Below are 14,862 nucleotides of genomic sequence, written 5' to 3'. Positions count from 1 at the left end.
ATTTTCACTTCTACCAGATCATATTCTGCTGCAACAGTATCCAAATACACATACATAAGGCACTGACCAATTTTCACCTTTACTAGATCAAGTCATTGATTTTTCTTACCTAACTCAATTTGAAAAAGTTCGAAGCTGTGCAGCCTGCTTTATTTTTCAGTGCATTAACCACTTTGGTACGTTTCCCCATACAAACGTTCAACAAACGCGGAACCATCTTGCGCTTGTGTCATGTGTCTTGTAATGCCTGAAATCGTTTGTTTCGTCATGCTCATTATATGGCCTAAATCAATCGAATTTGCAGAAGCCCATTACCGAAAACGAAACATGCGAACCTTGCTATAAACTAACACATACCAAGAAAATGGCACCACAACTCCTTAGAACACACACTTCAACATCGTCAAGAACAAAATCATAACGTTTAATCATTACCGAACCATAAACAAGCGGTACTTGCGACTTATACACAAGACAGTAAAAACAACAACAATGTATCTAACACATCATACGCTTGGTTAGCAATGTCAATCGTAAAACGGGCAATTTTCAGCCGGATTCATCTTGGAGCCCACAGGACAACCGAAGGCTTCGGCAAACGGTGCGAAGTTCATCATCGCCTGGTTACAGTCCCCGCCGTAGAGGTTTTCATTAGGTGTCTTGGCACAACTTGAAAGGCAGGCAGTAATGAAGAATACCTTCTCTTCCGTTAGCTCCTGCGAAAGAGCGTGACAAAGCCAGTAAAGCCCTTTAGTGGCTTGCTTAATAATTGCAATAGGATCAATGTTAACTTCTTCAGCTGCGTCAGAGTGCAGACACAAATCACAGCTTCACCGTCGAGCCGTCATTAATGTGCGAAAATTGGCAAATCTACTTCACTCTTTTCAAAGAAGCCCGCTATCTTTACAAGACAGTTAATAGGAACTCTTCCACTAATAATTTTCATGTTTATGTCATTCCGAAGTGAAACATTTGCGCAAGCGCTGTGGATGCTCTAACGTGCCTTCAGCCTGCATACCATGGGAAAGTAGTGAGCAAGCTCACAATACCCTCGGAAAAAAATACGCATGACACTTCTTTCTCAAAACATCCGAATGTGCTGTATGACGCTGCTAGATGGTGCACAAACTTTCATTAGGCATCACGAATAGCTACTGCAAGAAATTCTCAGAACGTCTCAAAAGAAGAAATGAACCTTTGCTACTCGGCCGCAAGTCTTAATTCGTAGACAGGCTGCATTTCCGAAAAAAAAAACGCGCCATATTGCGTGAATATTTTGCAATCGCTCGTAAGCAGGGATGTTTGGCTCTCTTACTTCACGAGTAAAATAAGAGATACTTTCTAGTTGTCCGCTCTGAAGCTTCCGAATACGCACACGTGCCGCGTCTAAAGCTGAAGTTGTCGAAACATATTGCTGAGCCAGTTGTTGAAATCTCAAGCAAAGCTTTGCAGGAGCTGTTTCCGGGCATTCTAGCAACACGAGCATAAAACTCATCTTTCTGTCCTCTCTCGTCCTCAACGGGTGACAGGTTCACTTGCACTAAACATTGAGCCGTGTGGAAAATCGAGCAGAGCACCTCTTCTTCAGACATCATGGCATCTTCATTTTTTTACATCCCCGATTGCAAAGGATGCTTAATTTGTAGACCTATAAAAGGGGGGGATGGGTGGAGCCCTCTAGCACCCATCATCATCTTGATCGGCCGCTTATTAATTATGGGGCGCTCAGGTGCACGCCCATGCGTTCTTTAAAGACGATAGTCTTTCTTGGGGACCTTCGGCGGAAAAATTTTGGTCTGTCTGTCTGCACATTTGTCTGTCTGCTCTTATGATACCTCAAATTGCCGACTCCATCTGCAGCGCCCACCAGTATTGCTCAAGGTTTAGCGTTAATACTTGTGCAATTATTAATTAAAAAGCATTCATTGCGCATATCTGAGCTACCATAACAACACGTCGATGTTTTGTATGTGTGCCTTTACAGTAGAGAAGGCGCACACACAAGTAATTCTAAGGACCTTAGCGTTAAACACGCTGCGCTGACAGTGCAAAGCGATGCTCAAAAAGGCAAGTGTTACCAACGCTTTGCTAAAACGACAGGGTCGTGACACCTGTTCATCGCTTTGCGTTCTACACCTTATCGCCTCCGAAAATGGCACGCATCTTTTTCCGCAGGCGCGCATGCCTTCCTTCGCTTTCGAAGATAAATGCAAGATGGCGCTCATGTCTAACGGGCCTCAATGCGCTCATTCGCCTCCGCTGCAGGCTCGAGGCAATCCAACGCAGCGCCTCCAGAATACCATTCACCGATTTTCTTGCGCAGAACATCAAATAAATGTTTTGTTCACTCTCTCCGGACGCGACTATCGTCTTTAGACGACATTTGCAGTGTAACATGCAGATCCGGGGCCATTTTTTTCTCGTGCTGTGGGCTGAGAATAAACCTGATTCCTTCTCGTCCTGGCATCAGCCGAAATAGTTCTCTTGTTTTTAAAGACGATAGTCTTTCTTGGGGACCTGCGAGACTAAACTTGTGGTCTGTCTTTCTGTACACTTGTCTGTTTGTCTCGTCTTAACGGCACCGGGTACTTGAAACGACCGACCCCATCCGCAGTGCCCATCAATGTTGCTCAAGATTTAGCGTTTATACCTGTGCAATTGTCGATTAAAAACAATTATTGCGCATGTCTGGGGCATCATAGCAACACGTATGTATTCTGCATGCGCGGCTTTTACTAGAAAAGGCACACATGAGTAATTTTAAGGACTGTAGCGCTTATCACGCTGTGCTGACCATGCAACGCTTGCACGAAAAGGCGAGTGTTTCCAATGCTTTGCTAAGACGAGACGGTAGTGGCACCTACCCGTCACCTTGCTTTCTACACTTTATCACCTCTGAGACGGGTGTGCACACCAGTGTCAGAGGCGCGCGCTTCCTTTTCCAAGAAAAGTGCCAGATGGCGCTCATGTCTAACGTGTGACGTGACTTGATGCACTCGTTCGCCTCCGCTGCACGTTCGAGGCACTCTAACGCAGCGCCTCCAAAATACCATTCACTGAATTTCTTGCGCAGAACATCAAATAATTGTTTTGTTCAATCTCTCCACACGCAAGACTATCGTCTTTCGACAAGATTTGCAGATTAACATGCAGATACGGGGCCAACTTTTTTCTCTCGCCGCCACACGCATGGTTATAGAGGACCTAACCTAGGCCCCTATATTGACTTTAATAGTTTACTTAATAATGCTCAGAGTTCACGAATAATCTCTTTTTACTGTTTAAGATAACCGTACATTGACACCTTTTTGGTGAGACAAAGCAGCGGAGCTATATAAACTATATTACCCTTTTGCGATCATCTTCCACTTATCAGGGAAAAGTGTACCAGTAAATTTTATTCAGCTAACCAAAGCCTTCTCCTAAAACAGACATGAAGCGGTGGCGTAAGTTCATGTCAAAAAGTACTCGTTTTTATCTAAATTGCTGCACGCTGCCCAAGAAAATATATATTTCCAACGTTAAGACTGAATCAGTTATCTGCTTTTTAATTGTCTCATCATAAGAATCGCTTTCGAAGCTGACGTGCCCACAGTATTTCTTACCTCTCAGTTGTCAGTTAACCACAGAGGCACGACGTTCTTGGAGTTAGCACTACAGCGATTGGCCTAAACAGTCCGTAATTATAGAAAAATATAATCATACATCTGCATTGTAGCGCGAGACCATCTTCATGAGAAAGAGAATAATTTTCCCCACACCTTCGGTCATAGCTTTATTCGCCGTCTCTAGGCGGTCAGCATCTTTTGTATTTTACAGTATTCCACGATATACTACATCGTGCTATCCTAATCACGCAAGATGAACTTTATTTCTCTATTGTTCGAGACATTTTAAAAGTGTGACAAATCTTAAGGAAAGCAAATACCTTCATATAGGTATTTGATTCATTTCAGAATGTTACTCTGCAGCCCTTGCGTTCCAGTTCCGTATTTAAGAAATGGACGCACATGTAGGACGAAGAAGGTGGCTTGCGAATCTCTATACCCACCTCTGATAGTTGCGGGTCATGCTCTTCTTGGTGCTGCTTGAAAGCTTCGTAGGTTACTTCAATTGCTGGAACCTCGGGAAAGATGCTTGTATTTCGTGGCAAGCAGCCCAAAATGCGCTGCTTGAAAGTGTCGAACACCTTGTCACTCGGCCATGACGCCATTGTCTCACCTTGGGAGCTGACCTGTGAGCACGGCTTACATTGTTATTTATATACACGCTACAAATTGCGGTCCTTCAACGATGCTTTGAAACTTTCAATTATGTAGAGTTCACATGTCTATATGGAAAGCAATATTGCCGTCGCAACCAAAAAACCAGAACCAGAGAAAAGCATCAGGCCTAAAATACTTCACCCCTAAAAATTACCGCCACATATCTTTCCCACCCTCTCACATGCTTTTTTTACAGCGAAATCTGTATATCGCTAGGAGAAACTAAAAACCATTAGGCATCGTTGACACGATCGGTCTCCCACTGGTTTGGTGTCTCGAGCGGTCTCTGTTGGCTGTGTTATCAGTTACATCGTTTTCAGCGTCGTACCCAAGCATCCGTGCCATTGGCTGCATTGTGAGTGACGTTGTTGATCCCGTTGCAACCATGGCGGCGAGCACGCGCGTATCTCTTACTGCAGTTAGCTTCCACGTGGGTAAGCCACAGACAACTTTAGAAGAGCGCGAGAGAGCTCACAAAACGTGAGGGAGCTCACAACATTCACCGGGCCGATGTTGTAGTCCGGGCGCGAAAAAAGACCCGCAAGGTCGAGTGCCAGCAGCAACTGAGTACCGATGATCCTGCAGCCTTCCAAGCGGCGCTGGATCGCGAAGGATCGTTCCACGCGCTCGCCGCACAGCCGCAACGCACAGGCCGGCACACTTCCCGCACCCAAGTGGAGGGTGAAAAAGCGTTGCCAATTGGCTTATTTGCCCCCCCGCTTGCGTGCAGCCGGGGTCCCGGCCCGTGTGTTGCGGCTGAGCGGCGAGCGCGTGGAACGGCCCGAACGACAAGAAAAGCACCGGCGGCGGGCGGATCCCGCAAACCACGCCGCCGGGTTATCTCGCGATGTCAAGCGCTTGCAACAACGTCCCGCGGAACAAGCCGCGTTGCGGGCGCAACAGCGTCAACGTGATGATAGCGGGGGCGCGGTAGCCGGCGCCAACGCCCGCTTTCGGCGGGAGTTTCTTCAGTGGCACGTCGGCTTCGGCTGCGACGCCTGAGACCGCATGTGGTTCGAGAACAACCACTGCGATTAACGCATTGCAAAGCGCATTTAACAGCTCGTAACACTCCTCCGTGACCATGATTATGGAAGGTAGAGTGCGGCCATGTGAAATAAGCACTGTACTGCGGCAAACCCAAGCCAAACGTGTGTCCAACTTCATTAGGAAGCACGAACATGTGGCTAATAATTGATAAAAGCTTCAGGGCAGCGACGGCTTGAACCCACTGCTAAACACCGGGGCCACACGTTTCAGCTTTCACTGGTTAACTTTCAGTAAGGAGTGCCTGGACACTGATATTTTTTAACAAGTTATTTCATTTAAGTCTAGGTTTTGTGCTACGATATAATTTATAGTTCATTCCGTATGCTCCGTAGCATTATGAGTTCATCTGTATTTCGGAATTGCGAAGTACCCGCACTGAGATGAAAGCGCGCAGCCTCAGCAAAGACGCATTCGTGAAGAGCTTTTAATCGACCGATCACCAAGAAAGATTGCCTTGCCCGTCACCATACGTTCATCAATGCTAGAGCGACCACTGTCTGTCCACTGCACCCAGGATAGCGGGGGACGAAGACTGCAAAACAAACTTGAAGTAGTGGAAAGTGCACCAGCGGTGTGCTAAAGAGTGGCAAAACATCTTGATTTTAAGCACAGCCAAACGAATCCTTTACACCACAGCTACACGCTCAAAGCCTTTCTGCATAATGCAGGTTTTGCTGGTGCTTCTCCTGAAAACAAGGGCCTTAAATTGCCAAACATTTTTCGGCGTGATCCGCATGTGTATACGAACGTTTGTAGAAAATAAAAAGCTCATAAAAAGCAAAGTGGCACACATTCAATTCAGTTGCTGATCAAGAGCATGTAGAAGTGGCGCAGACGATAGCAGCTGTGCCACAATAAATGCGAACGTACTAACCGCGGTGTAAATAAATATTCACCCGTCTTGGAGTTTTTTTTTCGCTCCTGATGCTTTCCCTTTTTGAATGTGGTCTCGCGTTGCCAGAACCAAGGAGGGCAGCTTGCAGTTGTACACTTTCACAACTCAATTTGGTGACAAAAGCTAGATCCGCGGTGCAGCTAAAGCCATACTTTTGCACATTAGTGCTTCACGTCGCCTTTCAGCGGCCTTTATGGCAGATGGATCTTATTTGACCATTTGAGCTAGTCAGCACACTTAGTTGGGCTAGTTGGTTCGATGCGGGTGCAGTGACGTGAATGCGCTTTTAAAAAGCGGATAGTGAATAAACTGGACGAAAACAACGTCATGTGTGTGTCCCGTCTCGGCTCAATCAGTATCTCCAAAGCGCATCTTCATTGTGGTCATTTGGGTAAGTTATCCGAAGTCTCACACAAGCATGCCACCGTCAACAAATAGTGCTGTGTGAATGCTGTGTCACTTGACAATATCATGCCGGAGGACGAACGTTGTTACAGCACAACACAGTTGTCTTCACCAAAAACTATATAAATTTGTCAGTGTCTCAAAATAAATCGACAGACCACGCACATGTGCAGTGCGCATGGCATGCGATTTTAACTGTTTGGCTTCATCACGGTTAGTTTTCTAGCTTTATATTCACTAAATTTGATATTGAATGATGTAATTGTATGACAAACATGAATTACGGGTGGTGACATCAAAGTATGACACACATGGCATGTACACTATAATTTACGTTGCATGGAGGCGAGCGACACGTGGCTGTCCAATGAAACGGATATGTACCAAAATTGATATGACAAGACCTTTTTGTAAGACAAAAATAACCGACAGGTGGCAATATGAAAATCGTGACATTCATGTTATGTACGACGTCATTTAGATGCCACGATCATGGTGCACTCAAGGCCGTTTAGATTGTTTTACAAACTTCAAATTTCGTATCGCGTGAGTGACGAAAATTACAGGTAGCACGCAACTTAGGACATGCATCACATGTACGGTGGGAATTACATGACACGGTAGTGCTGCGCTTCCGGCCGATTTGTTAAGTGGATCGATACAAAAATCGTCACGGCATGGCACAAGTGCTGGAAAACATAACTGACAGGCCAACTATTGTATACATCTATAGTACAATGTATTCACATCACAATAGCGTGGTGATTGTATGTGCTTGCATGCATGACAAACACGCCAAATTAATTGAACTACACCCTATGATATATGAATGACGCAACCTCATAAAAACAAGGCCCTGTATGGAGATCTTTGCTGGCTGCTTCGCATTACACTGATTCCCGACTGGCTAATCACCCTGTATTTCCTTTCTTCCTCCTTCTCCTCCACCGTGCAAGGAATGGGCTGAATTTAAACCGGTTAATGGTTCAAGAAAAAGGCCCATTGAAAGAGATAAACTCGACCACATGTACGAGTCACTGATATCGTAGTTGGTTGTGCGAATGAACAAAGTCTTTCTATACTGAACACTTCAATGCTGCCTTGCAGTGATTGCGAAGGGATGTTCGGACATAACGTTACTTTAATTAGCGTTACAATTAACTTTCGCTTTGACTCGTCTGGTTTCGTTACCTATTACACTCTTCTCTCCTCACCTCAACTCCCTCGCTGTCAATGGCACCGATGAGTGCCCGAGCATAGAGGTACAAGGCACAGCCGTACAACATAGCTTTGGTGCCGTCCGAGTAGTAATGTGGTGGCTGCAGTGCGCCGATGGAGAGGGAGAGGTGGCTGAGCACCTGTACGTACTCCACGCACGGTAAATTGTAGTTGTTCCCGAGTAGCAGCTCCTCAGTGGCTGCATCAGTGCCAAACAGAAGACGCTGACTGTGACGCGCCTCGATCCAGAACTCGGTAAAGGACGTGGCGTCTTCAGGGAAATGTTTGTACACTTCCTCGAGCCGACTCGGAGACAGGAACTTCTGCGAAGGCCACACGACAGTTTGGACGTTGCTGAGCTTCTCCAAGGCTGCTTTCTTGATCCTCGAATCTAGCCATGAGGAGGCACCTGTTTTGTTCATAGCCACCTGCGGTGAAGGAACATCGCAGTGTCCATGAAGTCACACAGAATTCGGGCTGGTAATAATTCACGTATCACACAGTTCTTTCTTGGAGATCACTTTTGAGGGACGTGGTAGAAACTGCAATTCGCCTTGACTGCAAGAGTGTGTCGTAAAGAGAAATAAGATCATATTGCGTGCAGCCCCAATTATGCTCCGAGTTGAGGGAAATGCTGTGGCTGAGCACACCAGTTTCACTAGCCGGGTAAATAGCTTAAATAGAATATGTTGAAATCAGAAACCATTGCGACTACTGGTGAGCGAGATAGAAATGTCACGTGCATTGATGTGCGACACGTACGGTGGCTACACAAATGACAATGCAACCATATTATGACATATTTCGACCACATTCTCAACGCATACCTGCCGCCAAAGCAATGGACACGTACGTGATAACGCAAAAAATTGATTCACGAATGCGGGAGGTGACTAAGGCACAAGAAAATGATAAGAATTTCCGGAAGTGCTGCCCCAAAAAGAGTTGGCTGTGGCTTAACTCAGTTATGACTGGGTGAGCACCGAGATATGTATTGTTAATTGAATGCTTAGCTTGGTTCTCTGTATGGTTACGCTTCTGAAGGAGTGCAGCTGGAAGTTCTGGAATACACTTGCGGGCACAGCTCAAACAAGCACAACAAAGAACATAACAAGCAGTCGTTCATCGTGGCGTTCAATAGGTGAAATAGGGGGGGCTAGCTCTTCATGCGTATATTTGTTTGTGAAAGTTATATAGCGCTGATTCTTAGAGCGAATACATAGAAAAGCATGACATCAACTCTCCTAACACGACTTTGCGTGCTTGTGGCAAAATATGGCGCTGGATAACACTCACGAAGAAAAACTAGCCTAGCATCGAATGTTGCCAGGCGCTCACCTGGACAACTTCTTCCAAGTGTTCGACGACACTTCGCCGTTCCTCTCCTGAAAATTGAGCGACAGAAGTCAAGGCGGCTACAAGGAGCTTGAAGCTTGGCTCGACTCGACGAGCGCAAAAACGAGGCAGTGCCTCCTTGGCCTGGGCCTCACTGCCATGAACGACGAGCAGAAAGCCTCTGAAGTAGGCTACTGCCCCGTATGTTTGAGCAAACAAGTATGCCACATGGCGCAACAGTCTCGTGTCATTAACCCTGTTTAGTACCTTCATGATGCTGTTGAACACAGACAGGTCGCTCACAAGCACCAGTTCGTCTAATGTGACGGGAGGAGTGATCCTCAGCACGGCGTTGAACATGTCTCGCATATGCACTGCAAGGGGCAGAGAAGTGATCTTGTCGATCTCGCCTAGGCGAAACAAAGCCCCTGCGCGAGCTTTGGAAAACCCTGCCGGCACTATGGTATTAAACACGTATTCAAGAATGCGAATTGTTTCTGACATCTCATCGTGGTCAGGCGCGCTGCGCGAGTCGTTGGTGAATATCCTGAAGAGTCCGGTGTACACGCTTTCTAAGTGTTTCTTTGGAATCGTCTTCATCAAAGCTTTCCAAATGGCAATCTCGCCGTTAATTCCGAATAATATACGCCTTTCAACTTTCTCTGAGACCGCGGGCAGTACCCTGAGAGCAAACCACAGGTCGGCGTTTCAGTTGAAGGAAAGGTCGAACAGGGCCATAGCCGGAAGTACATCTTCTGATGATTTCTCTGGCCAGAGGATACTTCGTGCTTCCATGAATTCTTTCAGCATGTGAATTTCGGACTCCTCTTGTGCCATGCAGCTTTTAAATATCGAATCAATTTTTCTGCCGGCTGGAAAGTGAACCACGCCGGTTCTCAGCGTCTTCGGAAAGTTGAGGAGCCACGCCAGGAGCATATCGTTCATCTGAGAGCATGACATGTAGGACTCTCCAATACCCTTCCAGCGTCCACACACGTGAGCACCAAAGTCGTGGCAAGGATCAATGTTCTTATCAATTTGACTTGCTATACGGTCCCTGCAAAAGAAAAAAGATAGATAGACAGATAGATAGATAGATAGATAGATAGATAGATAGATAGATAGATAGATAGATAGATAGATAGATAGATAGATAGATAGATAGATAGATAGATAGATAGATAGATAGATAGATAGATACTCATTTGGTCAAAGTGTCATTTCAGTCGCCAATGGATTCCTTGAATTTAAATATGAACAAATCGAGTTTTGATGGTTCGTGTCCTTGTTGGGCACAATCTGCTCGTTTTCATTACGCATATAAAAATGCAGCCCACTAGGCGCTTTATTTGTCGTGGTCCTTGCAAAGCTGAGTTTTCTAAGCGTAAAGTAGTCACGCTAACGATTCCTGTTCGACACCACGTAGCAAATAGCACCATTCGAAAATGAAATAAAAAGCAGTTCAAAGGCCACCAAACTTGCCAAACCAATCCTCGATACTTTGTTTATATTAAGTGCGTCGGTGTGACCTGCCGTAGTCAAAGATTCTGTGGTGTGACCAGTCTTAATTACTCGATTCTGTTAAGGTAAGCCTTGCCTCTGTCTCACCTATGTTCTTGGCAACCTTTCGTGACACAAAATTCAACACGATGTCTCTTCGGCTTCAGATTCAGCAGCAGGAGAGTGAATCCCACAATGACTGCGATGACAAACACTGCCAGCAACACCTTCACTTTGTACGGAAGTCGGTATTTCTTGGCAGCAGCAGTAGCCGGAGATGGTTCCTGCATTGCAAATGAGAAGATCGGTAATAGACGTGTCACCCAGATGTGCCATTTACCAAAACACGATCATGGCTTGCAATCGGAAAGCTAGGCTTTTATTTACTTTAGCAATGACACCCTACTGCAACGCACCAATTTATCGGAACTTGAAAGTACAACTCCCAAGGGCAAGTGCCATCCGGCTTATGTTCTGTAGGGTTGGAAAGGTAGAGAGCTATTTCGGTTCGATTTCACTGTCGAGTGACAAATCGCTTGGATGAGTAATGGTTAATTTGATCCAAAGGTTCGAAAATAACATGAACCTGATTCGTTCTCCCACGCAAGGAGCACGACTCCGTGTGACACCAGTGTAGCACGCTGCATGGTGGAAAGTCCTCATGGCTGGCAAGCATTAGGGCAAGAGAAATGTGATAACAAGTCAATTTTGTTATCTAATTCCCATGCGCATTTTCAGTCTTAGCAGACACAAAAGCGTAAATTCACCTTCAATTACTGCGGTAATTACTTAGTGAAAGCTACCAATGAGATCCTAAGCAATGCGTCACCCGTCACCAAAAAAAGCAGTACGGTAACGACTTTCTCTTCGGCTGGTCTTCACTGAAGCCATTGAGCAGTAATATTAAATTATAAATTATTAATTATTATTGTATCCGGATTGGTGAAGCCAGTCTGGTTAACCTACAATACAAAGGGAAGTGGTAAAAAAGCAGCGGATCGTTAATGTAAGTGCAAGGAATCAGTAAAATGTTTTTTTACGCATGCTTTATACGAAGAAACGTAATTCAGGGCAACGCAAGAAACGCCCACATTTAAATGCGAAAAGTGCCACAGTGTTTTTAATTGTGCAAGAATATTAGAAACGAAGTATGGTATGGTATCAAAAAAAAAGCATTCCTGAGGAATGTTCAAATATTTCATTACCTGAAATGTTCAAAACAAGAATTATGAAAATATATCTACACAAAACTGTCGAGTGGGCGAGGTTCTATAATATTTATGTCAAAGTTGCCGACTAGTAAAAAATATTTGTGCTTTTAGGAGTTTTATATCGTTGTATAGGAATTGTGAATAATATTGGTCTATTGTAGACCCTCTTTTGGGGTGTCTCACGCGTATTTTGACTACATCGTACGTTATTCCCGGGCGTTGCCTCACTTAATGTAGCCGTGACAAAGGACACCGGACGAACCTCGCCCTTAGGGCCTATACACGGGGTACTCACACAGCCGCACCGCACGCGGTGGGTAGCATGTGCACAGCTCTTTTAACTGCTTATCCTCTAAATAAAGCACGCACGGCCACATGATTTCAACTGACTCTAAGGCTTCCTGTATGGCGCTCTAAATGAAAACAGCACAAACATTCACTGAACAACGCCATTTTTCTAGAAAAGGAATTGTGCCACTTGAAGTGGCTGACAGAACATTTACGGAACCATAAAAGCATAATTTAAGCGTTCCCAAGTATTCAGAATTCTCTGAATACTCTGCTTAGAAACTGGTTATTGGTGTTGTAGAAACAATATATTTTTCATAATTGAGGACCTCAGCTTTATGCGACGGAGGAAACCTGAAAGCATCATCATAAAAACACACCAAGATCAAGAGGCCACTTTTTGATCAAATAATTTTCCTGACGCGTTAAGAGTCGCTTTTTTCGCTATTGCGAATTACCAGCCGCATGATCAGCACAAATGTTAGAGAAACATGCTTCACAGATGCATTGGCTTCAAACGAGAAGAAGTTCAAACAGTTTTGTGGTTTGGTTGTTCTTTTCAACGTAGAATGTCTTTTGTGCTGAAACACGTGGGAAACTTCAGATGCACTGTTCGCAAAGTTTATCTACTTTTTGCAGTCCCTGCGGCGTCAAGTTGTTTATTTAGCGGAACTTGCAGCACGAAAAGCGCAGTTTACTAATCTAAACATTAGCAGTTACTCGCGTCTAGCTGGTTTTTCTGTCAACATCAATAGCATCGTAGAAGGAGTCACATGGATCGATAATAAACTTTAGCGCACGAAACAATGTATTTGAAATGGCAGATGCATTGAAATTTCAGACGTTCAGCAGATGACGCACAGGATGGAGAACAAGAAATGCGTTAGTCAGGTCATAGTGTCAGGACTCCTTCAACGAATAAAAAGCTTTAGGGTGCGGTTTACCAGGGCAAATATCCGCGCAATGCAAGGGAAAGTGGCAACATAAAATGACGTTCCAAATGTCCTAATACCAACAATAATGTTTCAGAAAAGAAAACAGAATAAATCATAATTGGGTGGTTACATGGAAAATATTGAATGAGAAGTGAATGTAATTCGAGGATCACAAAAAGTGCATGAGCTTCATTAAAGTTCCAGCGCCTTTCGGGCATTGATACAATTATTTTCAAAGTATGCTGCCACATTTGTGGCTTGTGGACACAACTAGTTGAACTGCCGTTGAAGAACCTAATTAGCCAATGCAGTATTGGTAGTACTAGAGTTACACGTAGATCCCCATCAGTATGAGCACTCAAAATAAACGGAATATCCTTCTTTCTTCAATGTTATTTAATGTTTATAGCTAAGGGTCTCTTTATTTAGCGCAAATGACATAATAAGAGTGATCATATGCTTACGAGTAACTCAATTGATTTTACTTCATCCTTCGACTGCGTAGGTTCCCCCTCACTCTCTCATGCTATCTGCACACTTTACCCGATGGACCACTACCCCTGACCGAAATTCATCAACGACCAAGAAGCAAGGTGTTCTAACGACGTAATAACATAATGTCACTACAGTTATAGCGCGAGAACCGAACGACGACAAAGGGACAAGAACTTTGTCGTCGTTCAATTCTCGCGCTATAACTATGGTAATGTCACACCAACTAGCCCGAACCGCCACTATTTGAAGGGTGCCCACCATTTGCAGATTCGGAGTGCTTCCGGTAATACTTTCTTCTGCTTCATGTGCCGCAAGTATATTCCATCGGCGGATTGAGTGTATTCCTTGTGTCTTCCATTGGCAGACCTGGAGCAGCTCCATCGCGAGATCCACTCCAAGGAGCAACTTTTTATGCTCCGCGAAAATCGGTGGTTTCGACCGGCGGTCGTATATGACCCGTGCCTTGAAACGGTGCCAACTTAAGGCGCGCCAAAGAACTCCGGTCGTGTCAGTTGCGCCTCGCGTCGAAGCCCACATTTTGCTAGCGTAACGTCGCTGTGCCTAGCGTGCCCACTGAAGCAAGAAGAGAGACGCGCGTATCGCGTTTCATGTTGACCCTGCCATTTGCTCTAAAGTGAGCGCGTGTGTTTCAGCGGTATTTTCACTCCTATTGTCCGGTGCCAGTGCTCCGGCGCAGAGTTCGTCAACCACACCTAATCTGCCAATCGATGACACCATAAGTCACTATAGTGTCATCCTGCTGACGTTGAACAAGACGTCACCATTCAATCTGGATTATCGCTTAGACGTGCGTGTTTAGGCGTCTTTCTTATTGACGCGGGCGGCGCATGTTTTCCACGAGAGACATGCACGGCAATCGCCTCAGTAACTATACGGACACCTCATGCAAAGAACTCACCACGCGAGGCACCACGGGATTCTTCAGCAACTTGTCCAAGGCTTTCAGCGATTTCCGTCCCTGGCTGCATTTGTCGCGAAACGGCATGAGAGCAGCGGGGTTGCTTGAAGAGAACGCAGGACTTTCCGACGACGCAGGAGAAATACCCGATGCCACAGCCTTTGCTCGTTCAGTGGATAGAGAAAGAGCCGTTTGCGAGCCACGTGGTTCGTGGAGAACGTCGGTCGCGGCAAGTCTCTTAAGGCCGGTAGTACGAATGACTTCGTCCCCTCGGACCCCTTTCCGCTCCTCTCCCACCTGCAGTGGGACGTTAGAGGCAAACGGCAACGAAATTTGGCACTCCGCA

General features: G+C 45.4%; 1 protein-coding gene across 1 annotated transcript; it reads right to left on the bottom strand.

Moving 5' to 3' along the window:
* Window positions 1–466: 466 nt before the first annotated feature.
* On the bottom strand, window positions 467–14,603 carry LOC142766039 (endothelin-converting enzyme homolog). The gene is made up of 6 exons (XM_075867854.1): window positions 14,517–14,603; window positions 10,777–10,952; window positions 9,172–9,850; window positions 7,830–8,261; window positions 4,052–4,234; window positions 467–716 (listed from the first exon to the last, which is right to left on the bottom strand). The coding sequence occupies exons 1-6, from the start codon at window positions 14,601–14,603 to the stop codon at window positions 528–530; spliced, it is 1,746 nt and encodes a 581-aa protein (XP_075723969.1). The 3' UTR covers window positions 467–527.
* Window positions 14,604–14,862: the final 259 nt, after the last annotated feature.

This window comes from Rhipicephalus microplus, chromosome 6 (assembly GCF_043290135.1).
Source record: "Rhipicephalus microplus isolate Deutch F79 chromosome 6, USDA_Rmic, whole genome shotgun sequence".
Lineage (NCBI taxonomy): Eukaryota > Metazoa > Arthropoda > Arachnida > Ixodida > Ixodidae > Rhipicephalus > Rhipicephalus microplus.
The sequence above is the reverse complement of the archived record's forward strand: the minus strand, read 5'-3'. Positions and strand labels throughout refer to the sequence as shown.